This window comes from Serinus canaria, chromosome 2 (assembly GCF_022539315.1).
Source record: "Serinus canaria isolate serCan28SL12 chromosome 2, serCan2020, whole genome shotgun sequence".
Lineage (NCBI taxonomy): Eukaryota > Metazoa > Chordata > Aves > Passeriformes > Fringillidae > Serinus > Serinus canaria.
Window position 1 is genome coordinate 95814944 of NC_066315.1, and position 27835 is coordinate 95842778.

Genomic DNA, 27835 nt, shown 5'->3' on the forward strand with positions numbered 1-27835 from the left:
ACTGACTATCTAGGTGTACCTTGTGAATCCAGATTTTGGATTGTCCATGACAATTTCGATTGCTCAATTAAAATGTAAGTAATTAATACTCTTAGGAAATAGGAAGCTGCTTAGAAAAATTGTGTCCTGTCATAAGACTTTCTTAATCCTCAAAGCCTGCACTTCAGTGAAGTTCCAGTACTTGAGGAAATTCCCAAAATATTGAAGTAACTGCAATAAAAACAATACACAAATAAAGAAACAAAGACAGTAAAATAATTTGGCAAAATAAGCTCAGGCTTTTAACAAAATATTTAGCATAAAATATTTCTATGTATTCTAAGAATTTTTTTAATTTGTAACATATCTGGTGAATCTGTGAGTGTGGTGAGGCACAGGAGTAGTTCTCCCTGAAAAATTGTGGATGTCCCATCCCTGTAAACATTCAAAGACAGGTTGGATGGGGCTCTGGAGCAACATGGTCTAGTGGAAGGTATCCTTGCCCATGGCAAGTGGGTCAGAACCAGATGTTAAGGTCCCTTCCAGACCAAACCATTGCATGACTCTGTGATTCTATGAATTCAAAGTATACCCCTTCCTCATAAAACAAAATCCAAGTCCTGTTTAGAGGAATACAGCATCTGCAATTTCACAATTTCACTTACCTACAACAGTAAACCTGATTTCCCACAGAGGGGAAAATATAAAATCACTTGCGAAAGCAAATAAAATCACAAGGAAAGAAAAAGGAAAAAAAAATTCAAGATTTATTGACATCTCACACTGAAACTCAGATTTCTCCTTCCCCACAGAGTTGCTCTATGTAAGAAGAAAATTTAAAAAATACTTGAAATTTCTGTGAAAATTGTTGAAGATACCAGGAAGACAAGAATCATGTCAGCTTAAGAGATACAAGCTTTTTCTAAATTTTGACAAAAAAGACACATTACTAATCATATATTTATATAAATATATTAGCTTTTGTTTCTAAAAGTAAGTAAATTCAGGAAGTGCAGCTTTTTGAGTTAAAAAGTTATATGGATGATGATGAATTTCCTTATTCATCATTTGGTGGATTCTGTTTGTAGGCAAGGTGAAGTAGAAATAAGTGTAACTGTAATAATGTGGAATTACAGTGGCAAAATGGAGTCGTTGGAAAAATTGGAAATGGTAGAATCATTTAGGTTGGAAAAGAACTGTATGTTGTATCATCCTAAAAGATGCCTGGTTTTGTACAGATAAATATATGCACATTCTGATTTCCAGTCAGGTTGCTGCATTGTGGAAGGTGTTTGGAGCAGCTGAGATGATGAGTCCTTCTCTAGCTTGTGCAGGCTATTATTCACCTGAAATATTAACTTCTGTTGTCAGCTTTTGTTCAAATTACACTTATTTATTCATTAGAGAATTTTAATGGGTTGATTCGAGCTTACTTTTGACTTCAAATTAGTCATATTGTTCCAATTTCAAGCAGCTCCATAAAAATGTAGTTTGCCAAAGTACAAAAATACTTGCAGTTGTCCCAGGAAAAATCCATTAAAAATGTAAGAGTGAGGCTTGTTTTGACAAATTTCAACATGAGTCATGAATACTCAGGATTCTTACACCTTTGAACACGAATTTTCAAGCTGCATAATTTTGATCCCAAAATAATACCACATGACATATTATCACAAATAAATCCTCTGACCTTAAGATGTTACTTTTTATAGCCAGTCACCAATTTATGACCTATAGAAACTGTCTTGTCTTCTCTTTAGATTATTTTAATCCCTGAGTAATAGATAAATGTTGAACTGTGGTGTCTGAAAAAAACCAGTCCATTCTGGATACATAGCATGGAAAATTTCTGTTTTCTTCTGGTGATAAACCCTGAAGATCCCTGGTTCATCACTTATTATACCATCCATGCATCTTGCAATAGATTCATTGCTAATGAAAACTTTATTCTGAGATTGATTTTGCTGGGAATTTAGACAATTTCTGATGTAACTGCACTGAGACCTCCAACTTGGTGTCTCTCAGAATGTGAAAGTAAAAAGCACATGGTGTTTTTCAGATTCCAAAAGTGAAAATATCCTGTTAGGGGGGTACTAGATATGCAGAGATTGAATCAAATCATGTCACACTGTAGTCACTGATTCCATGTTCTTTGAAAGGGACTACACAGGCCTGCAGCTTTTTGGAAGTAAGGTTGCTTTCTTATTCCTAGTTAGCATCTTTTGGTTTTTTATCATATCACAACAGATATAATCAAAATTCACTAGTGGGGCTTGGACAAATTTTAACAGTTCAGTGAAATTCACAAATTAAAAGCAATAATAATTTGTAAGTTTTGGGGTTTTTTTCAGCAACTTTTTTTTGCAGTGCTTTGCTTGTAGTGCCACCAAAGTTTTTTCTAGGTTTCTCTATGAATTTAATTTTCAGTTATGTTAATACTGAAACTGAATTTCTGTGTGTGCTTTAGCCAACATGGAAGCATAGTTTGCAGATTCCTCTGCAAAGCTTACTGAGAAAGTGAAAATGCAGTGCATATATCAAAAAAAAAAAAAAAAAAAGCTGTGATAATCCAGACATCCTGGATGAGACTTAATGTAACTCTTAGAGAAAATACAGCTGTCTTGAATCCAACCTATGGCATACAGACCAAAGACAAATACAATAGAATTTATTTTTAAAAAAATGCTCTTCATCAAGAGCACTTTGGAAGGTGATGGTCTCCATTATAAGCAACATTTTCTCCATTGTGACTAACCCAGATGGAATTTTGAGAAAGGTAATAGAAATTACTCAGGTCATCAAACATCTCATTTTTTTTTAATTTCAGATATATGCAAGACAGAAATCTGTGCCAATTCAGGGAGCATCTAGTATTGCAGCTTTTTCTTTAAGAGAATTTTTTTTATGAAACAGAAAAGGGAAGAAGGAGAGAAAAAGATTAAGCTATGCCCATGTACTTTCTGTGTAGCTGTCCATGTACTTTCCAAAAACCCTGTAATTACCTAACCACTCATCCCATTTGGTTTCCCTTTCAGTCCTATGACTAAGAGGAGAAAGAACTCTTTTCTAGTAATTTTCTATGCATGCCTAATCAACATGGGTCAACTGAAAACCAAAAACTTAGAAGAATCATTATGTACATATGACAGAATAGCCTTCAAAAGATAAGCAGTTGTTCTTATTGTTTTGTTGATTTGTTAGTCACAATGTAGAAAAATTATACTCCTCTTTCCCTTTCCCCCAAGTGAAAATAAATGCCGTTCAACATTTGATTGCATTTCCCAGCTAGAAATAAAAGATCAAAAGGAAATTTCAGTTCCTAGCATTTGAAAGACAGGCAAAAGAGATATCTTCATTTGGTTCAATCCCACCTGACTTCTGGCAGTGCAAAGCCCTTATACACAATGGGTCCACTTTCTATATGATTCTGGAAGTTAGATGCAGTAGAGATGTGGAAGTTCTTGCAGTCTTTTTTCTGGCCAAGGCAGCACTGACACCAGCTGTTTGTTCCTGGATGTCTCTGCTAGAGTTAATCTGGAGTGATGCAAGAAACAAGGCAGTGACCTTCGTGTGGAATGATTCTCTTGTGTCCAGCGCCTCTCTTAGGCAATCACCTTACAGATTTGAGTACCCTGTAAATCACATAAATAGTGGATTGAATACCAGAGGTAAGTTTTTTTTGAAATGATTCTGTAGGGTTCAGTATTCTCAGCATGTGGGATTTCTCTCAGTTGGAGCACACTAAAAATGAAACATTAATCAACAGCAAACCCCTCATGTTTCAAGTATGTCTATTTAAATCAACTATGAAGGTAGACAATAATTTTGAATAGAAATTATTCCTTTTCCATTTAAAGAATCAAGATTTCTGAGAACAATCCTGTTCAGTTCCTGGTAGATATGTATAAACATGATCTGATCTGAGGAAAAAGAAGTGTATTGCCAGTAAAGATAAATATTACAGCTTTAATCTACACTGCAAATTAAATATGTTATTAAAACCAGACTCTAGAGAATGTATTTATTTATGAAATAGTCATAGCAGAACTGTTTTCAGTCAGACTTTATCTTACTTTACCAGCACCTTTGTCAGTGCCAAATATTTTAACTCCAGGACATGTTGCTGAGACTAAATAAACAGTAAAATTCACATCCATGTAGACAGTATTTTAGCTTGCTGCTGACACCAGATACATGTTTTTTCTTGTCTTCCAAATTGTAAAATTAGGACATTGATGTTCATCTTTAAAGTGTTTTTTTCTCTGCACCAGGGTAAGACCATTGAGAAAGCTGAGTGTTAGTTTCATATTTTACTGTATATGAATCTTGTTCTAAGAGATTCACATAAAAAATAATTGGGGTCCTGGTATATTAAGTGCTTTTTAAGGTATCTTTTTTTCATGGAATAAAGAAATCTGGCCAACATACAAGAATGATCATTTTATAGGTAATGAAACTTTTTTCCAATTACAGTGTGGTTTTTTTTTTGTTGTTTGGATTTATAAGTAATTGATTCCCAGTAGACATTACTTTTCTAAAAGCATTAATTTATCTACAGTCCCCAAGACAAATAAACAACTCACTGCAAAATCCATTTCTTCTTCTTCAGTTAATCAACAAAAATTTAATAGACTAATTTCTTTTTCTTGTGATTTGCATGGTGTCTAATGCTCTGTAATTAGTGCTTTTAGTTTTAAATATTGAGTGGCTCAGCTAAAGTTGTGAAGTGTGTGCCTGTAAAAGCATGCAACTCTGTGGACACATACACTCAAAATGAAGCTCAAGCTTGCTCTGTGAATTGGCACAGTGAAGTTAAGTAGGTATTATTAAGGTTTTTGTGTCAATCAAAACTGAAGCCTGGTTTATAATTTAAATCATGCCACCAAGGCATTGAAAATTGTTAGGATTTATTTATAATGACCTGTTACTGTTGGACACAGAGACATTCCTGCACCGACTTAAGCAGGTAACTATGCCATTGAGGAATCTGCAGTGGATACTTCAATGAAAGCTGACAGGAGACTATAGATATAGAATATATGATTGGCTTTCAAAATTTCCATTGAAAGGAAATAGCAGAAATAAATGGAAATAATGCCATATGGCGTTATGCTCATGATGGAGATTTCTTAACTAGACTAAATGTGAAATGTTCTTCACATGTCAATCATATCTGCTGGCATTTACATAAATTTGAATAAAGTATCTTGGGTTAACTTTTACTGTCTTGCAAAACAATGAATGTTTCTGCACTCAATCTGTTCCAAGTTGCTCTAATGCTTCATTCCTGGTAATCAACAGAAGTCATGAGTCTGATTCTGCTTTCCCATGTTCTTTGTATAATTTTAAAAAATTTGAATTCAAAGTGAGTAAATTTAGTGTGATTCTGATCTGCATAGTTCGAATCCTTGAGTGCTGACCCTTAATGAGCAAAGATTTCAAAGAGTATCTAATGGTGACAGCAGTGCCACTAGATCTAGAAACTCACATGGTAACAAAACCCTGACACTACAAGGTCAAGATGTTCAAAAAGGTTGGGGATCATGGCTTGCTTTTCAAAACAAAAACAGAAAAAGAAGAAAGAAATCAGGTATTTGAAATACATTAAGCATGTTTTTCTTGGTATTTTGGCAATATCTCTGTTTTCCTTTATAAAAAGAATGTCCATGGTTGTTGCACCCTTCCATGTGGGGTAAAGATGTATTGAATGAATAAGAGACCACAACCGATTTAGAGTGTCTGAGGTGTCAAAATAATACTGGAGAAACTCTATTTAGGACTCTTCTTGTGGTTCAGTCTCTGGTCACAGAACAGCAATGCAGCCCACCATGCTCTGGGTGGGGTGAACACAGCTCTTTTTCAATCAAGGACAAAAGTGAGGGAAAAAAAGAAAAATGATGACTGAACTGGCATAAGGACCTGAGATCCTGGGAGACACAGGAGATTACAACTCTCATTACAAAGATCTTCTCTTGGTGTGCTGTCCTCCTTGTTGGTAGATGGAAGACCCTAGAACTGTTGATAAATCACCACTTATAGAAAATTTTTTGATGCAATCATTCTAGTGATAGATTTTTATTTTTTTTAACTAAATGTGGTCTTAACTTAGTCCTGGAGATTTATCAGAATATAAATAAAAATCTTGGGCAAATATTGTTTCTTTTGCTAATTTTGGCTGAAGGTTTCCTATGACATTTGTGAAATAGGTGAGAGAGAACACTTGCAGATTGCACAACATTATCCATGCTTTCTTTATGCCCAGTGACTGAAGCAGTTACTGAAACAGACTGACAGAAAAGAAATAATATTCAGGATATTATATCAGAAACTTGACAGGTTATGTAGCTACAGGATATTCTTACAAGTGGATGCAGTGCTGAAATCCTGCACCATAATTGCCAAGAACTTGAGAGTTCGTGCTGCCTCTTTTACACATGAATGTATGGGTAAAGAACACTCTAGTTATCCCACAGGAAGATACTTGCCAGCTGGGTGAATCTGAGGCTTCTTTTTTTTTCCTCTTTGCAGAGTGAGCACGTATCCAACAGTTTTCAGAAGTGAATTCAAGGGACTTTTTTTTATCCTCAGTGTTCCCACATTTTATGAGTCACAAATCCTCCTGCACTAAGCAGACAAAACACTTACTTTCAGAGAAAAATTCTTTACATATTTTCTAAGATACACTGATTATGTAAGAATAGTCAGTATCTTTATTCCACCATTCTTAATGAACAGTTTAAAAGTGATCTGTAGTTTCTTAGGTACAATGCTTAGGGATGTATGTCTGAAGACTGATCTCAAGTTCAGTATAAAATGTGAGGAGCAGAGATTGATGTCACTATTAATAGAAGAAGCATCACAATTGAAGACGTCACACAGGAATTGTGTGAAGAGATCATTGAAGAGGTGTTAATTCATGCACTTGCTGATTGGAAGAAAAGGTATTTGAAGCTGCAGATGTTGAAACTTTAATTTTTTAAAAATTTCAAATGGAAGAGAGCAGTGCAGTGGGACGGTCCATTGGACAGGGCTGCATGGAGGTGCATCTTATACTTTTCATCCCAGGTGACCACTCAAAACACATTAAACAACAGTGACATTTCACCAGTTGCCAGCCATGTATCTAACAGCAGCAAAGCAGCAGCAGGAATTCCTGCATCCTTCTTTCTTTTGTTTTAAACTATTAAGTTTTGCAAAGAAATGTATATAAGAAAAGATATGAAAAAAGGTATGTCCACAGTCTTTAGAACATGAAAAGGAAACACTGAATGACTTTAATTTACAAAAGAAGAAGTATTGGGAAAATTCATTTATTATTTATATGGAAGAAGTGTTGGAAGAAGTATTGGGAAAATTCCTTTATTATTTATATGATGTGCATTGTCTTTATCTGGTTTGTTTGGTATTTGATTACCTTACTCGAGGTATGGATACATTTATTTACTTTATCCTCTTCCAGACCTCTCTTTAGTCTTTTGGTTCTTTTCTGCTCTGTTAAAGCCATCAGTACAAAAGTTACTCATCTGTGATGGCTTTTTTAAAAGTATGAATAAAGTATCAATTTACAGAAAAAGAGTTTAAGGAATTATTCTGGCCAGGAAATTCAGGTTTTTTCATGTCATCTACATATCTGCCTTTAAGTTCTTAGTCTGTTGTTTTTCAGCTGTACTTGACTCCAAGGAGCATTATAATGAGGCTGTATAAACAGAAAAGCTAAGATGTCAGCAGACAAATATTGGGTTAAAAATATGATTTCCATTAATATCTGTGCATCTAGTACTTAAGAATTCTCAAACCTGAAGTGTACTCCTGTTCCCAATCTGGGAAAATACATTAGTGATAATTTACATGCAAAATGTCGTCCAGGTCCAAGGCTCTGTTGAACTTGACAGATATATTTTAAGCTCCCTGTACAGACACCACACACAAGTTTCTTCCTCTTGCAGTCTCATATCTGTGATGATACATGATGTACCATTACTGCTTGGTTAGACCTTTCTATTGTCATTGCCCATAATGATAATCTTACCCTTTTCTGCCTTGCCCTTATTGAAAGCATGAAGATTTTCTTTGTCAGCTGCTGTTCAGTGCAATAATTTTCCCATTTCCAGACCACAGCATTAATGCCTCCTACACAACCACAAACTCTCCTCTGACTCATGCTGCCTTGAGAAGTACTGGTAAGTTCATCTGGCTTCAAGTGCTTCTCACATCCTTCCAAAACCTCTTGGCCTTATTAATAGTTAGCTCTCTAGGCTGCATTGCTTCAAAATGCAGTAGGCCTTGAATTAAAAGTTTTAAAGCTTTCATTGAAATGTAATTAGAATCTTGATTATTTCAAATTTAACAGAAGCAGAAATGTTTGGACAATTTGCAAAGAGCTTTGTGATGCAGAACTCAATCAGCTAAAATTGGATCAGAAATCTTAAAATGGACGATGAGCAAATTTACAATGCAAATTTAACTCAAAATATAAAATATAATAAACATCATTAGAGACATCATAAATTGATATTGATCTACAATGCACCATGCTTTTGCTACACATCTAGATAGAAATTTGAGTCTTTAGTAGTAAAAAATTATCTGATATATAAACGAATTAAAAGCTGGCCTTTATGGCAGAAACTTGTATGTTTATTTACATCAGAAACAAATGAAGTTATAATTACCTGGAATATTTTTGTCCTGTGTTTGTATATTTGCCTTTTCAGAAATGTTAATTTTAACAAGAATTTCTATATATTTGGAAAACTCTGTTTATTTTCTCAGGAATTTTATTTTGGTTAGGTGTTAAAATAGTGTTAGTTTGGCACTAAAATTTCCATGCTATGCTCTGAGTAGAATGGGAAAAATTTATTTAGATGTAGTGGCTTTTTTATCCACAGTGTGAATTATTCAGACTTGCATAATTCCTTGGGGTTTTTGTTGGTTTTGGGGGACTGGGGGATGGGGTCTCCCTTTTATTTTTTTCTCCTGTTCTTTAATTGGGAATTATCAGGTTTGGGGTTTGGGTTTTTTTAATTTGTGGGTGAATTGTTGCTTCTGTCAATCAGTGACAACGGACCATTTTCTCAGGGGATATGTTTTGCTAGGAACTCAGAATAAGAATGGAAGTTCATTAATAGAGTATTTAAATGCCAGATGTACCATGAAGTACTCCAAATTTTTAAATAGAGTGATCAACCTCTTCTGTGATAGCAGAGACAGAGCTTTTCTATTCTTGGCTAGTGTGATGATATCCATGCCACTCAGCACTTCTAAATTAATGCTCTTCTGCCTGCCAAAGCAGCACGTTGCACAGCTTTTTTTCAAGTCCCTACTCACCTGAAATAACTTGCTTTCTATTTATCTCTGTCTCAATTTAGAATGTGATTCATAGGTCTACAGAGAAAAATTATCAGACTTTTAAAGCCCATGGAAGCAAGAACTAATCCTGAGGGACTTTCATTCTTTGGCTCTTAGATGCTGAGATCCCCAGAGCCAGAATTATCTCTGTATCTTACACGGTGTCAGCCACATTGTCAGCACCTAATTAGAAAGCAAGAAGATGGAGACAGGTGAAGATGCCTTTTTCACACTTCTGCTGTGATTATTGACCTGTTAAATGTTGCTTTTCTTACTTTTTATCTTTTATGATGAGCTAAAGATTGGATGGCCCTTCACTATAAAACACTAAAAAGAAAGAAACCAAGCCAGCTCTGTTGGGAGTACAAGAGATAGCTCCTCTTCCCTTCTGAAGGAAAAGCTTAGATCAAAAACAGTTATAGAATTGTGGAAAACTCAGGCTGGAAGAGACGTTCCAAATTAATTTCATCCATCTCTGCCTTCTGAGGCAGGAGAAGCATATCCTTAATGTGTCTGAGAAATTCCAACGTTGGAAATGCAGTCATAAAACTCTTGTGAGGTCATACTACAGCACATAACCAGCCTTACAAGGAGATTTTTTTCCCATTATATCTAACCTAGATATCTCTTGGTTAGTAATGATTTAATTGTTGTTCTCTGAAAAAAAAGAGAAAGAAAGTGTTGTGTTAGCAGCCTTCATCCTTCATTTTTTTTTTTTTTTTCCAGAGAATGTCTCATCTCTGGAAATGTTCAATTCCAGGCTGGAAGGAGCTCTGAGCAACTTGGTTCAGTGGGACTTATCTCTGCCCACTGCAAGGGGGTTGGAATTAAAGCATTTTTAAGGTCCCTTCCTACCCAAGACATTTATGATTCTATGCTTCTGTGATACCTCTGCACTAAACAAACCCAGTTCTTTCAGTTTTTTTTCTCAGTTCATGATTCTAAATTTATTTAGTTCTTGCTCTCATCTGAATTTTCTCCCATTTGTGTAAAACCTTATTTCAATAAGATAAATAGTATGAAGTCATACTCCGTCTAAGGTCTTACCACTTCTAAAGGCAGCAAAAAAATGCCTCTTTTGTCTTGTATGTAAGTCTCTGTTGACACACCTGAGAAAATTTCTCTTTTGGAAACAGACAACGTGATAACATTTTCAATATTTTTTGGCTAGCAGTCAGAGGATCCAGATCCTTTTATTCATCTCTGGGGAGGATTTTTACTTTTTTTTTTCCCTTTTCTTCTTTTAAATTCTTAACATTTCGAACATTCAGTTGTTACTAAGAATAATGATGCTATTAGGTACTCTTGGTTACTTAGTTTGCATTGGAATGAGCTATCTTAAGGAAAAAGTTGTAACATTCAGTACCCACGAGGACTGCTGTGCTTTTACCAAAGTAAGACAAAATTAGAAGGTGTGTTTTATATGTTCCATACGAGCACTGCTTTGATGAACATGTGTCAGGTGGCTGCTATGGCTATTACTTGACCTTCATCTCTTTTGTGACAGTTTGGGGATGACCCTCACGTTCCCTCTGTTCCTCTGCTGGCACATCCTGCTGTCTGGGGAGATTTGCTGCTGCCAGGGTAGACCTCAGGGTGCTGCAGAGAGACTGCTGAGGCTTGCCCTGCTGCTTTTTCACATGGACACCAAGGATCAGTCCAGGAGAGATCTGGAGCGCATCAGGCACGATTACCTGGTGCTAGAGGGGGTGATCAAGGACATGGGCAGCTTAGGTGGTGTCTTCTTGATTCTACTGAGGAAGGGAAAAGTCCTGGGAAGAGAAGGACAAGTCCATGGGCCAGGACTGAATTGCATGGCTGGTGTCATGAGCACATTGCCTTTTATCACCATGGGCTCTTTTATTGATCAAGGAATGCTAGAGACAGACAGGATCCCCCTGAGGACAGAGGAGAAAAGAATCCTTGACAACAGACTGGTGAAGGGAGCTGCAATAGGAAAGTGAGATGACAACCCACAAGTGAGCAAGGAGTGGACTGGGCTGACAAGTGAAAGGTGTGTAATTATACGGACAGAAAAACACCCTGAAAACAAGAAAACAGGGTACAAGGATGATCATCCTAATTATGCCTACAGAAGCAGGGGAATGCTAAGGGGACACAAGTGGAATGCAAAGGGTTAAACTTTTCTTTTGAGGGCAAGTATTCTGTAAGACAAAAATACTTCATCTTCTCAGCTACTCTTCCATAATTTTATGCTACTGCAGCCACCACTTGGAAATTCAATTTAAATAAAGTATGGTATTATCTCTACTATCCAACATGACTGCTGTGACATCCAGTAGTTAAATCCAGATCCAAGAGTTTTGTAACTCTGTTTTTTGTTTCCCATATAGTAAGTGTGATGGATGAAATGTTGAGATAATGCAGTTTGGAAATCATCACAGGATGGAATTGCATGGGAAAATAGAAAGTCTACAGTGACAGCTTAAAAGTATTCACAATTAAGGAGATAGTTTTGTCTAGGACAGATGGAATAATATTTTATTTGGGGTAATGCAAGTTAACTTATTGAATTAACACAGGCAGATAAAAAGCAGAGGATAAAAGAAATTACAGATTCAGATATTTAAACTTCCAAACACTCTAAAGGAAATCACTAACAGGTGAATACTATTTAATGTCTGAAATGTTCCTATCTGCAAAAGCTCCTGCAGCTGCATATATTTCTAATGATGAACCTTTCAGCTGGCCTTTAGGACAGGAATAGAATTTATAACTTAATAAGGACAAAAAGAAATGTGAATATAGTGAGAATACTGATGATATATTGATTTTTTTCCGTTTTCCTGCTGGGTACCAAGGTATAACAACTTATATGACAAACTTATTATGAAACAAATTAGGTATTTCTTTCTTCACCAGTATACCTTCATCCCATAAAACAATCCATTCAGTGGATCTGAGAAGTAAGACAGCAAATTCCCCCTAGTGTGTCCTCAGGCTGCACTCCTGTCATGTAACACTTCTGGGGCTGGGCAGACTGGGTTTGTACCCTAGCCATTGCCTTGCCACCTGTGGCTTCCACTCTTGAGAAACACTGGTTCCAGCAGTCACCCTTAGGATCCAGCCTGATTTTTCACATCCCTTGCCTTCCCCTCTCCCCTGCCTGTTTTCTTCTCTGTGGCTTCAGCCGTGCCATCCTCTGCTCTGCCTGCTGGACACCCCTGAAGAGCCTTGTGGCAGGCGTGAGTAGCTGGGCACAAATGCACTCACACACAAAGACACACAGACACACAGACACACTGACACACACAGACACACTGACACACACACACCGGCAGCACAGGTCATCAACAGCAGGTGAAGGCTGAGCACAGTGTCCTGTGTTAACTCCTGTCTGCTCCTTTAACTCCTGCTGCTGGTAAAGTTCTCTTCATCCTGAACCAATGAAATTCCTGGGTGGGATAAAAGTCTGGAAATCTGACCTCTCAGATCTTCAAGACCTTCTGCATGTAGATCTTGTCATAGTGCTCTATATGATTTTAACAGATGACTTCTTCCCCAGCAACCAAATTCTCCTTACTGGAAGTTCATAACTGTTATAATTGAAGAGAGAATGATTTTCTCATTCTTATTATAACTGTACTCTTTCTCCCTCCCTCTCTTTGACTTCTCCCTTTTCTTGCACTCTAGGCAACTAAAGTTCAGCTTACAACAGGAAAAAAATAAACAAAAATAAAATATATACAAACAACTGTAGTAGGCAGGTGAATTAAATTATGTGCTCAATGTTTAGTGTATAATGCAGAATTAATAATTTGTACACAAAGAGTCACCAAATTTTTCACAATATAATTTAATATGTATTTAAAGGAATGCTTTAAGGATATAGGATTATGAATACTTTCATTTCACCTTTCATGATGTGAACAGTTGCTGTTACATAAAATGCATTCTTCAAACACAACAGTACTGCTAGTTTCTGGTCTAATTGTAGAACTGGTGTCAGAAACTCATTAAAACTGAAAAAAATAGTTTCTAAAAACCTGTGAATTTAGAAACTTAACAAAACCATGTAGTATGTGCTAATACAGTTGGAAGACAATAGTTTAGGAGCTTAATATAATGCCTTATTTAGTCTATTCAGGATGGGTGAAAGGGTCACTCAAAATATTTTCTCTTCTGAAAACTGATTTACTTGGTGAAAAGAAGAGCCCCAGAGAAATTTTTCTTCCTAAAATTTTAAGCCTCCTTTTTGTGTGCAATTATTTTTTTTTTGTCACTGCTCATTACAAGCAGAGGAAGAAAACTGTGTTTGTGTGTGGAGCTCTAGCAAACCGAGGGGAACCTGGTAACCTCTCTCTGCTGTAGAGCTGAGATAGCTTTGCAGTTTTGAAAAGTTTGCTAAGGTCATTAGTTATTTCTGATAGAGGACATTACTTTTTAAGGGAATGAAAGAATTTCTGAAGAAACAGTATCAACTAACCATTGGAGGCCAAAACAACAACAACAACAACAAAAACACCCAAACTGAAACAAATCCAAAACCCCACACTAAACAAAAATGAAGTGGACGTGAAAAAATGGAGAAAGTCTGAAAAACTCTACCAATGAATGGGGACCAAACTTTCACGTAAGATTTATTTTGATTTCTAAGTTCTTGTAGCAAGGGCAGGAGGGGATGGGGAGAAATTATACCATTATTTTATTATTCCTTCAGAAGATTTTCTCAACTTCAGCTATTTCTCTGCCCGCAGAATTTCAGTTTAGTTGCTTGATTTTTTAAATCTCTGAGAGTTTCTTTACACTCTTCTATGCCTCTGTATTCCTGATATTTGCTTTCCAAGAAAAATATTGAAAGATAATAAATTTTGAAAATATGAAATCTTGTAATTTTTTCTCCTTTAAAGACCCAATATCAGATAACCACGGGTACAACTGCAAAATATGAGGAGGTAACATGCTGACAAAAGAGGCTGGTGGAGGATAACAAGCATATGAGCACTTCCCTCCTAAGGAGAGGCCTATGGACCTCTCCTGAGTGCTGTCACCTCCTCCTACTTTCTGTTCAGGAAGCAAGATGATGTGACCATGGGCAGAGCAGACAGCAGTGGCAGTGTCTGGCATGAGCAGAAAGGCAGAGTCTATTTTTATCAGATGCAACAATGGATTTTCATTTAACATTTCTGCAAAGCTCACACGTGGCGTGTCAGCCGGAGCCGTGCGTGTGCAGGGGTGAGGGAGTGTGGGTGTGCTTTTTCCCCATAGAAGGGTTTCTGGGAGAGGGAGGTTTTCATCCCACACGTACCAGGCTGAAAGCAAAGAAACTGTGTTTAGAAAGGTGCTAAATAAAGTAAGTGATTGAACAGAGGAGAAGGAGGATGGAAGAACTATGCTGATGCTGCTGTCAAAATAAAATGGGACAATCGCTTAAAACAAAAGCCTGGAATATTGGGATGTACTTGGAAGATTTAATTAGAACTACGTAGGCCTGAATTGCCATTGTTTGTGCTTTATATAATCATATAAATTGTTCAAGGTACCATCTTGTAATAAGGGGAGATATTTACATTATTCATCAAGATTGAAAATACATTAATGTTGCTGCACATATTCAAATAAAATATATATGGCAACAAATAAAGAATCAAAAAAAAAAGTCATGATGTTTGTGTTTGGAAATGGTCATGATAGAATGTAGAGCAGCAAAGAATCTCCAAATAGTTTCTATTTTAATTTGGCTGTTTGTACCTTGTTCACATTATTAACATAACATTTATTATTTGTATGCATGAAAGTTATACAGTTATATCCAGATTTCTACATGGAAAATCCTCACTGAATCCACAAGGCAATGTACCTTAGCTTTGTTATGTACCTGTTATAGTATCATACAATGTTGTAGTATTATATACTATCAAGCAACTGGGATATATTGTTTGGCAAATATAACACAGGAGTTAACAAATAAATTTTAGGAGAGAAGGGATTTTCACCTGTTTGGTGGAAATGTTTTATCTCTTTGGTCCCAGTTGACCATAGGTGCAATGTGCAATTTTCTAGCAAATACCCAGCAAAGCAGCAGGGAAGAGGGCTGGTTGTTATAAGGTGCTATCATTTGGGTCAGGGGGAAATGCTCTGGAAGGTGGGAGGCAGCAGCATCACACACAAAATTCCCTATTAAGCATGTTTACATAGGAGAAACCCCTGGAGTTCAGGGTGACACTGTAGTGAAACAACTAGGATAGCAAGGATGCACCCAGGAGAAGATGGGGAGATGTCAACTCGCCTGAGGGGAATGTGGGTAGCAGTAAGGCTTGCTCTGCTGGTGGAAAACCAGAGCAAAGACTGCACAATGAAGGGCAGGAGTTCTTTGGCAAGAATATGTGGTTTGTTGTAAAGCAGGCTGTTGCTGGAAGTTAGTGGTCTGAGGAAATGATCTGACCTTTAAGAATACAGTGCTCCAGGGAGAGGATGGGTTTTGATCACTTTTTCATTTACCCCTCTTCCTAGCAAATCTGAATGAATCTGCTGATCTGTATCTGCAATGTATATAAAAAAATTTACCTGATTTAATGTAGTGAGTTTTGAGGGACTGCACTTTAACAAAGCTATTTTCTAATTGTAGAGTCCCATCATAGCAGTCTTTCAGTTTAATTTGAATAATACTTAGACTTCCATGAGTAAATTCTTGCTGGAATTTGCATGATAACTTAAATGATTATCCAGCCTTTGCAGTCAACTTCAGTAATAGAAATTTAGCTGTCTCTGGCAAGCTGTGTAAAGAGTTAATTAACTGCACTGTTATACCTTCTGTTTGGTTTAGTAAATGTATCTCTCTTCTGTCCTTGGCTGTCATTAACTTTCAGTCTCCTTGATTGCAGTCTACATGGATCTTCAGGTTCTTCATTAATTATTTTAGGTAAACTCATTAGGCAGTGTTCCTTTTGTCTTTCTACATTTCAACATTTTAATCATATTTCAGGTCTCCAAAGGCAGAGGGAATGTAATTTTTCTGTGCTGTGTTCCATTGATAAAAAATTGCAGGCTAGACTTTTTCACTCTCAGTTTCACAGAGACTGAGAGGCTCTCTGAAGTTACAGATTCCCACAATGGAGTCTCCATCCTGCCAACATGAATGGAATCACTTATTCCTAGGTAGCCTACTTACCTTCCTCTTGTTGCCACAGAGAGAGACAAACACATTAAAATTATATTGTAGTGACTTTTTACTTAAAAACATCTAATTTTAAAAAATCTTATTGAAGAGCTTGAAAGATTGATCCTTTTATAGTGTAAGAAAAACAGTGTGATCATTAATCTTTTCCAACAATAAAGTCTTCAGCAAGGTGACAGTGCTCATCCTACCTTATGGGATGCGGGCATTACAAAGCTGACTTTAGAAATCAAGTGGTTCTGAATGTCAGAGAAATTGACAATCTTTCTATTGCAGACTTTTAAACATTTATTTTCTTAAGTAGAAAACAGTAAATTATATTAATAAAAAGAATAACTCAAAGGGATTTTACTCAAAATTATTTAAGATATATCTAAGGTTTCTATGTGGTTGAAGTCTTAAATTTGTCTGGAAGTCTTCTTTCATACCGCAGACAGACAGACTATACAGATTTTTCTCAAATAGAGTGTATGAATGGATAAGATTTTTTTTTAAATTAAGGTGGTGCGTGTTTTGTGAATGGGGGAATTGCAACTCTTAGGCTGGAATGCCTTTTAACATAATTTACTAAAGCATGTCCTGAGGGTCACATCAAACCATTTTCTTATTATAAATAGTGTGAAAGAAGAACAAGATTACGCCAAGTTTAATTAGATTGGCCCTATAATTTATGCTGCTGAATATTTGCTGAAACAGTTAACAGAACATTCATATACTCAAAGTTTACAGAAATAGCCTTCTTGCAATGTCACCACAGACTCAGAGTTCCATAAAGACTGTTTTGTCTAAACAAGCACAAAAATAAAGTCATAGGTAAGTATAAATTACATCTTTCAGCATTTCAAATGATTTCAATATCATCCTGCTATAAGTCATTTTCATTAATATTTGCTGTACTGGAATTTAGTGGATACTAAACTTCCCTTGAATTAATGATAAGCAGTTTTTTGCTGGGTTTTGTGTTTTTCAACAGATGCTTTTGAAGTGTCTGAGAAACAAAATAATCCCATGTTTACCAAGCCAGGAGGAAATGTTGCTTTTACTTGCCCAGATAAAATTGGAGATTCAGTGAAGAGAGCGATGTGGGAAAGGATTAAAGCAGATTGGGTAGATTTTGTCATTCTGTGCAACTCGTCAGGAAAGCAAAGCTTTGGTTTAGGTTTCAAAGAATGTACACCACTGGATTGCTCTGATCAGGAAATCTCCAGGATTGTCTTTCAAAACATTACAGCCTCTGACTTTGCGATGTACTTTGGTGTAGCAGCTGGGAGAAACAAAGACTATATGATGAATTTTACTATGGCTGGTAAGTAAAAGAGAAAATGGTAAATGTTTTCAAAAAAGGACCTTCTGAGGCATTAGCACTTTTTACACAAATAACTCTTCAGTAACAAGTGAGGATTTATTTAAATACCACATTCCAATTAGCAGCATGTAAAAGATAACAGTGTTAACAATAAATCTTGTTTTCTCAAAAATAAGCTGGGTTTAAGCTTGTCTGATCTCATTGCAGGACTTGAGACCTGTTTGTGAGAAACTGCTTTGTTATTAACAATCACAGAATAGAACAGAATCATGGAATCATTTAGACTGGGAAAGACCTCCAGGATAATCAAGCCCAAACTTTGACAGGGCACCATCTTGTGAACAAAATCATTCCTGCTGTTTCTTGAACACTTCCAGGGACAGTGGCTTCATTGCCTGCCTGGGCAGACTGTTCCAATGCCTGACCAACTTTTTCTGGTGTCCAACCAGAACGTCCCCTGGTGAAGCTTCAGGGGGTCTCTTGTCCTGTCGTTGGATGCCTGGGAAAAGAGACCAGCCCCCACCTGGCTACAGCCTTTTCAGGTGAAACTACAGAGTATAAGGTCTCCTCTGATCCTTCTTTTCTCCAGGCTAAACAACCCCAGTTCCTTCAGCAGCTCCTCATAAGTCTTACAAGAAGGAGATGCTTTGGAAAGGGGAGCCAGAGTTTGCTGGAAGAGGTGGGAATTCTGCCAAAGAAGGCACGAGGACAATTCCCCATCAGCACATGTACTGCAGGGCCTTGGGGATGAGACCTGTCCTCCAAGAAAGGCAAAGAGACACTCACAGTAGTATTTCTGGTGTAGACATTTGTGAACTGGGCTCCACCTTATTCCAGTAAGGGGTTTCCTCATGGAGAGCTGAGAAGCTCTCTAGGTTTTGCTGTTACTATTGTCACAGCTTGCTTATAATGGCACCTACATGTCCCAACACATAGACACTTGAAATTTCTCAAACTGTGGGTTTAATTCTGCCTTTACTTCTATTTTTTGTTAAAAAAAAAAAAAGCAGACTTGGTTTTGCTTCTTCTCTGTAGAATGCATTTTGAAGATCTGATCCTTGCACCACCCCAGACCTTCTTCTGTTGCAGCATTCAGTCCAGCTTTTATTGCTCTGTCCTTGTTCCTGGTGATACACGAGTGTTTGGTAGTGCTGTGGCATGGTCTAAAACTCCAGAATATGTTTAAACTGTGATATGGTTAATTGAGAAGAGGAGAATATGCTTGGGAAAAAAACCCATGATGACCTGCTTTACTTTGAATACTTGATCACAAAAATCCATTAAAATGAGCAGAATGTGATAAAAATACAGGAAACGGGACAAAAAAGTCCTCACCTCTAACAATTTTAAACATTCAAATTTCAAAATTTTGACTATATTGATGTAATAAAGCATGTCTTACTTGTGGAACAATAGAAATATTTCCTTCCTACTCCCAAGGGCAGTACTTCTAACACCAAAATTAAAACATAACTGCAAAAAATACAATAACCTTCAGAATGATCAGTTCTACCTATACAAAATATTTCTTCTCCAAAAGTAGAGAGTTTAGTTTCCATGCTTCTTTTGCTCTTGAAACAAATTCAATTTCTGATTTTAGTCCTAGCAACAGTAGCATAGTTGGGGCTGTTTATTGGAGAAAAGAATATGAAAACATTGAAGAATATGAAGGACAATATGATTCAGAAAATACTCCATTGTATCCCTTTTAAGCCTTCACCCTGTATTATTAAGAGCATTTTGTTGAGTCTTCATTAATTTCAAAGAAAGTGAAATATCAAGGATTTCTTATTATTTCTCTTCAACATTTGGAACTTTTTCATAAGATACAATCAATATTTCTGGTGTGATATGGAAAAAACAGTTAGTGGAGAGAAACAGCAGGTCAGGCATGAGCTCCCACTGCACCCTGTGGTACAAACAGTGAAGTCTCTCACAAACTCATGAGTGACTTTGCTTGATCCAACAGTTGTGGCTAGAATAAACAAACTGCTGCCAGAAACTTGCTGCACTATCGTTTTTTTTTTTGGTTTTTTTTTTTTTTTTTTTTTGTGTGTGTGTTCTACCAGTTCAGTCATGTCATTTTCTTTGGCTTAGCATTACAGCTAAGCCACGCTCCAGCTCGGATTTTCTACCAAACTCTTCCAACGCTTTAAGCCTGTTGGTGTGATTCTGCATGGGTGAAGTGATTCTTCTCGCCTTGCCCAGTTCCAGAGTTATTTTGAAATACTGAGTCTAGAAGGTGGGAGGAGAGCAGGAGAGCTGCTGTTTAGGTTTTAGGTTGAAAGAGTAAGAAAAAAGATAAGAACCCCCTCTTTTTTTTTTTTTAAGCTGTTGCTGAGAGGAGCTCAAGAACTTTTGAAGAGCAGGAATCTTCGGTGAAAGGCTGTATTAAGAGCACAGGATTATTTTCAGAAGAGGTAGCAGTCCAGAAACTGCTGATTCTGAGAGGTGGTATGTACAAAGAAGCAGCTTACTTCTTGTCTAGAGGTGAATGAATTTTGCAAAGAAAACAGCATGGAATTCTTGATAAGAAAAAAGGGAGAGAGGAAGGAATAGATATTCAAGCATCATAAAAGCAGTCTTTGTAGTTGTATCAGTAAAAGTCAGCAAGCTGCATTTAATGTTTTTGAATGCTAGAAAAAATTAGTGATTAATTCAGTATCACTAAGTTTATCCACTATATCCCACTAAAAATTGTGACTATTGTTTTCCAGAAGCAGGGACTTACAGGTTAAATTGGACTTCTGCAAATATTTTTTGACCTCAAAACCTGGAACATTTAAAGCAATGTATTTGTAAAGTAGTGCAGTTCTTGTTGGATGACTCTTACACAACAGCTAAATATTACATATTTATACATGTTGAAGAGATTTTGGATTAATTTCTGATGTGTTCTTCACCATATCTCTCCTTCTAAAAATTCTTTCAATTTGGAGCTCAGTCATGACACCAGATTCCACATCTGAACCCATTTTCTGTGCTTTTCTTACCATGCTTTTTTCTTTGAGACAGTCTTTGAGGAAAGGAAGCAGACTTGCAATCCACATATTGTTTTGGTAGATGATTGGGAAAGAATGGGGCATGCCATATGAAAAGACTGAAAAATTGCCAGGGCTGAAAAAGAAGTACTTATTCCCTCCAGAATACACAGACATTTTCAGAGATTTAATAAATTTTTTCCAACTTTAGCAGAAAACGGGGTAGCAAGTTCTCTTAGGCAGATTAAAACAGAAACATGTTTTTGTGTGGTCCCACTAGATCTGAAAAATGGGTTAGTGGTTGTATTTACATGCATGTTTATAGGGTCAGGGCTACATTACAGTTTGTACGAGGCCTTTCACCAGCTTTGTTGCTCTCCACTGGACGCATTCAAATACCTCCACCTACTTCTAAATTTGTGGGGCCCAGAACTGCACATAGTGCTCAGGGTGAGATCACACCATGGCTGAATACAGTAGGATAATCTTCATTGGCATCCAGATAAAAAGCAGGGAAGCACTTGTACAGTTGCTGGGGTTTATCATACATTCCTGGAGAGCTGGAAGGAGACAGCAGTGCTTCTGGCCCATGGGAAACAGACAGAAAACAAGAACTGCACTAAGGGGGTGAGGGGAACCAGGATAGGAGTGAAATCACCTTCCTTCTTCCTTCATGAAGTCATTGGGTATGAGCACTAGGTATCAAACCATCTCTGGGGGTCTCCAGGCAACCAACCACCTGGGCTTCAATGCATTCCTGCTGGATTTCTGCCTTTCAGCCATGGAGTAAACTATTTCAATGCTACCCAGTTAGGATACCATGCATGCCAGTCCAGCAAGGCACATGACAAAATACATGAAGGTCTTGACAGAGCAGTTCGAATCTCTTGCTAAAACAGCTCTGTGGCCCATCAGTGCTTCCTCCTCAAAACCAAGGTTGGTGCACTGAAGGTTGAGAAGTGTCCTGCAAAAAAAAAATAAATTCTCAAACTTGCAGAGAAATACTAATTCTTGACAGAAATTGTACTGATGCTGAAAATATACTTAATAACCTCCTGTCAGCTTAACACCTTTGTTGAGAACATAAGAATGAAAGAGACACATGACAAGCCTCTGACATGTTTCTGCAAAATCTTGACTGGGATGTTAAAGTCAGTAATTACAAAAGGTTTTGTGTAGTTAAAGAAAACAAATGCCTAAGGGAGGCATTTTGCTGAGGCATTTTGCTCACTTCAAATGAGAAAAGGCACATGGGCTTTCAGTTGTTGTTAGTTAAAAGAAAAATAATCTAATGATTTTTCTCATCCATATTTAACTGAGAGCTGATAATCTCAGCTCTCAAACTCATTAACTCAGAGATTATAACCATGTCCTGATAAAACTGAAGGTGAAACTTCAGAAAAAAAAATGAAGTCTGGAGCAATTAAACTGAAGGGTGGGGATGCTGCTGAAATCTGCAACTCTATCCAGAGTCACCCATCCTTGATGACAATCAAATAAAATATTTAATTGTTTTTCCCTTGTTACTAATAGGATGTGTTTTTTTGTATAACTCTTTTTAGTACTCTCTGGCACAGACAATGGCTTTCTCTGGTGGGTAGCATAACAGCTGGTAAAAAAAGACATTATAGTTTTTTCCTGAATTTGGAGGTAGGTATATGAACCATTCTATCATTTAAAGTACTCATAAGATGAAATCATTGTGCAGTAGAGTGATTTCATACATAGTTATAAGACAAAAGATGCTGGTTTGTGTTATCAGGTAGCCTTCTCTATAGTGTCACATACCTTCACCAGTGTAAACTTCTGAGAGAATTTTCTTTCCTTTTTCTTTCCAGTAAAATAGCACTGGATTCAAGGACAAGACTCTCCTGCAATCAGTATTTTTTGTTATCCTTTCCAATGACATTAACACTAAAGAGGTGTACCTAAGCAAGTCTCATGAGGGATTCAGGACAGCCAGATAAGATAGATGTGAACCTTTTTGATCCTGGAGAGGAAAGCCACCTGGTGATGGCTCAGCAGCTGGTTGGCTGGGATTACTAGTGGCACTGATTGTTTTCCTTTGCCAGTGAACTAAGCACACAACTTGTCTGCCCCAATGGCAGCACTTTGGGGCAGCTGTGGTTTCATTGCAGAGTGAGCAGAACATTAAAGAGGGAGTACACCTGAAGACGGATTTTAGCTCCCATTCACCAATGAATAGCTGAGAGCTTGAGCTGTGGATTACTTGTGTGACTTTGATAATATTACCTCTGTTCTTTTGTCCAATGCTTTTCACGTAAAAAATAGGTATTACCTCACCACAGACTTGAGCACTATGAGAATAAATCGGCTTATACCTTGAAGCCATTTTCTTGTCTGTCTCTACCTTTAGTTATTACAGGTTGTTATTTAGTTTCATTTGAAGATATGACTCCATTTCAAAGAAATCTATGCGTTTCAAGCCAAGTTACTGTAAGTTTAACTTTTCTTTGAAAACTGCAACTGTCTAGGTGGCAGTTTTCAAAAAAAGTGTTTTTTCTCAGGCTACAAAAAATGGGGCAGGTTTGCTGATATCTGTCATCAAGGCAGGTACAATACTAGGTGATTAAATGAAGGGGAAGGTGGGAGAAATTTTTGTGATTTTTTTTTTTTTGGTCAAAAACAGAACAGATTTCTTATTGAATTAAACCAGAAAATAACTGATACCATTGTGTGCAGTACTGAACAGAAAATTTCTTGAGCATTGAGATGATGTTCCTGATACTCTGAAAAATAACTTGCTGCCCATGGAAATATTGAATGATTGAATGTTGGTAACTCCTATGGGACAGCCTTTACCATCACAGAATCACAGGGTCAGGTTGGAAGAAACCACAGTGGGTCATCTGGTTCAACCTCCCCACTCAAGCAGGGTCATCCTGGAGCACGTGGCACAGGACTGTGAATATCTCCAGAGAGGGAGACTCCGCAGCCTCTCTGAGCAATCTTTCCCAGTGCTTGGGCATCCACAACGTAAAGAAGTTCTTCCTCACATTTAGGTGGATCTTCCTGTGCATAAGTTTCTGCCCATTGCCTATTATTCTATTGCTTAACACCACTGAGAAAAACCTGGATTCATTAATCTTCTTGACATCCTCCCTTCAGATACTTATGGACTTACAGGTTGGACTTGCTGATCTCAAAGGTTTTTCCCAACCTAGCTGATTCTGTGATTCCATGACATTGATGATGACTCCTCTCAGTTGTCTCTTCTAGAGGCTAAACAGGTCCAGCTCCCCCAGCCTTTCCTCATAAAAGGGACTCTACAGCCCCTTGGTCTCCTTTGTTGCCCTGTGCTGGACCCACACCAGGAGCTTCATGTCTCTCTTTCACTGAGGAGCCCAGAACTGGACACAGCACCCCAAATGTGGCCTCACTAGGGCTGAGTAGAGGGGCAGGATCACCTCCCTGGACCTGCTGGAATGCTCTTCCCAATGAACCCCAGGATCCCACTGGTCTTCTCGGCCAAAAGGTCACACTGTTGGCTCTTGGGCAGCTTGCTGTCCACCAGGACCACCACATCCCTCTCTGCAGAGTTGCTTTCCAGCAGATCAGCCCCAGCCTGCACTGGTGTGTTGAGCTATTTCTCTCCAGGTGTAGGACCCTACATTTGCCCTCACTGAATTCCAGACAGTTCACTGCCCATCTCCCCAGCCCCGTGAGGTCCTTCTGAAGGGCAGCTTTCAGACAACCCTCTGGCCCCTCCTCACAGCTTTGTGTTAGCCAAGAGCATTCACTTAAGTAGACTGAGAACTTTTATTAACCATATATTGAGTAACGTATGTATTGGCTGCTTTCTCACTGGTGAGGGAAGGAGATAGAAAAAGATTATACAAAGTACAGCTATTTTTTTCTCATACCGCTGTGCTATGTTCACTCAGCTTTGGTCATCCCAGCCACAACTTTGTTAAGAGATGATTCAGCATAACAAAGGCTTTTTAGAAATGAGGAAATTGCTGCAAAGTCTGCATATTGAGCATGAGCTGTCATGGAATAATGTCTTTATATAATCATTGATTTTTCAGCTTAGTTTGCAATAAAAAGTTCATGCTGATTTATATTTTTACAAATTACCAATTGTATTTATTGAAATCATATTTTAGCAGCTTGGGGTCACAAATGGCTTATTACCTATCTAGCTGAAAGGATTTCTGCTGCTGTTTTGGTGTTAGAGTTCCTACTGATCTTCTGCATCACCACTGTTTATCACAAAAAGTGAGTGACAAATCAATTTGCATAATATACTGAAGCAGGTAAGGATGGATGTGTTAACAGCTCATCCTACTATCCCACTCAGAACGAAAAAAACCAAAAAAGGTATACGTAAAAACTTGAATTTTCTCACCAATATTTTAAACTTGAAAAAAACTATCAGTTCTACAGCCCATGAAAAGGTGGTATTTTCTTGGTTTTTTTCCTCTTTTTTCACATTGGGAAAACAAATGGCTAACTCAAATTCCTTTGTCAACTAAATGCTTACTGAAACAACATGTTAAGGGTGATTTGTCAGGAGCAGCATCAAGATAGGCATTGCTATTCCTATTTTGTGCACAGAGGACAGGTGATATCTTGAAGTTTTCTACATCTCCTAGCGTTTTTTTTCCTCTGATTTTATGTTCCAGATTTACAACTGGATCCAAATTAATGGTTTAAACCATTGCCTAAGATTTCTGTATTTCCTGCCAAATATCTCTAGTGGTCTGATCAAGAATCTCTCTTCTTCAAAAGGAAAAAAAAAAATAGTGAGCAGAAAATAAATTCCTTCCCCTACCACAATATATGATGCTGCTGGAATTTCAGGCAAGGCAACATATTAGGGTTTCCCCAAATCAAAGGGCCTTTTCAGGCTTCTATGATACAGTGCTAGTCTTAGGCATGTTTCAGTTTGCAAGTCTACCTGGATGTTTATTGTATTTATTGGTTTCAGTGGGAAAGTCAGGAATATCAGCATTATATTGGAATTAGATATTTTAGACTATACTATCATGGATAGTGCAGTTTCCTTCACTTTGTTTCTGACTAAAAGTATGTCTTCAGAAAGAAGAGGAGGGTCACAGACGCTTTATCAAAAGTTTGTACTCTACTCAGATCTGGGTAAGGTCACCTGTTGAGATGAAGATTTCTCATGGCTTGCACTGTGTATTTATTAAGATCTTTCTCTTCTGTGTCTACTGTTTATATCCCCTGAATCTTATAGTCTAATCTTAAATTATACAGACAGGAAAAATTGAAGATTTTAAAATATGATTACTAATATTCTTTTTTTTTTGATAAATACCCCTTAATGCTTTACAGCTACATTTAGAGACTACTCTGGTCTATGTTACTAACAAATTACCCCTTTTGTTTTGATAGCTTTTTTATTATTTGTGTCTTTGGTTTTTTCCTCAAGTCATCCCTTGTAAAACTGAGGCAAAAAATCATATTGTATGATACTCTTTGTCTGATCATTTTTTTCCAGTTCAGCATTACTGCAATTCTTTAGGATAGATGGGATAGACATTTCAGGGGTGCATCTCCTTTTTTCTTTTTTTTTCTTTTTTTTTTTTTGTAGTGTAGCAGTCTGTGTTTTGGAACAGTGAGTCTTTCTGTTTTCCCCTTAATGATCCTATTCAAGCCCTGAAGTTTAGAAGTGGAAAGACAGGAGCCAATTTCACTGCTTCTGTCTTGTCCTTTTACTTCCTTAATCGGGGGTGTGTTTAGGGAAGTGAGTGTTTCACAGTGGATGTGAGACCCCATTTTCACAGTGGATGTGACATTCTGCCTTTCCACCTATCTCCTCTCAGATCTCACTCCTGTATGATCCAGGGACAAGCTCCACTGTCAATGTCACTGTCAATATGTCCTGAAAAAGCCGATTTCTCTCATTCTGACTGTTGGGTCACTGTTTGTACCGGGATGAAGCTCTTCCTAGAGTGGCCAGGGTTAGGGACCAGTCTTTGCTTCAGAAACCACCTTTCCTGCATACCAATTTACCCAGGCACTGTAAAATTTAGTTGTCTTAATGAAATGACTAATTCTTAGCATAGTCAATAGCTTCTGAATAACTCATGTTTTAAGATGGGTATAGGAGAGACTGTGTCAGTACCTGAAGAGTGTGTGTGAGGGGAAAGGGGCATTTCACTGCTGCTTTACCAGGGGCCAGATGTGAGACAGCTGGGAAGCATATTCAAGCTGCAACTACTTTTTTTCATATGACTTGGATCTGAAATGTATTCACAGAAAACAAGAAGATAAAAGAACACTTTTATTGATGGTTTCATACTTCCCAATGATAGGTCAGCATCTGAAGAAAAATTTTTCTGCTTTTTCAAAGCAGTAGCTGCTTTGAGAAAAGTCCTTCAACTTTTTCTTTTTTTAAAAAAATTTTTCTTCCTTTTAATGTTCTTCTACCCTCCTTCTAACAGTTATGGAAGATCCAATTTTCATGGCAAGCACAGCAGAGAAAGGAGAGGAGAAGAATCATCACTCAGGCAGGCAGAGGAGATTTATGTCAACTGCAAAAATGCCTCACACAAACACAAGAAAAGATCATTAGGTTCTTTCTTAAGAATGAAGAAATCAAAGCACAGGCCTTTTATTTACAGAATAGACTTTATTTTCTCTGTGCTGGCAAGATGTGGGAGGTCAAACTGGCTGTGCTGGTATGGCCTGAGCTGCTTTGGCAGGACAGCGATGAGACCCTGGCTGTGTTGGTGTTGTATTGCAGCCTGCAGAGTTACTCTATCCCTTAATTCACATGCAGGATTAGAGACTATTTGTCCTTCTGCAATAGAAACACTTTTTCCTTGTAGGTGGACTCTTAAGGATCAATTTTAGAACATCTCTAATATGCAGAATGGAGCTGCATATGTTTACATAAAGTTAATTTGGTCTGAGAAATCTATGTGTATGAGAAGCCTATGTGACAGGGTGAGAAAGAAAATGTGTTTGATGTTGTCTGTGTTCAGGCTTTTTGCATCTCAAATTGAGAGCTCTGTGGAATAATAAATACCCATGATTTTCCACACAGGAGGTGTTATTTTGCTGCCGGGCAAACAGTGCTATTCAGCTGACAAA

At 37.5% G+C, this 27835-nt stretch overlaps 1 protein-coding gene across 1 annotated transcript; it reads left to right on the forward strand.

The window, feature by feature from the left end:
* Positions 1 to 2451: 2451 nt before the first annotated feature.
* CD226 (CD226 molecule) lies at positions 2452 to 26358 on the forward strand. The gene is given in 9 exon segments (XM_050971024.1): positions 2452 to 2517; positions 2520 to 2653; positions 2655 to 2703; positions 2705 to 2772; positions 17431 to 17771; positions 20103 to 20225; positions 24880 to 24991; positions 25814 to 25870; positions 26331 to 26358. Coding segments are annotated over 9 exon segments (978 nt in total).
* Positions 26359 to 27835: the final 1477 nt, after the last annotated feature.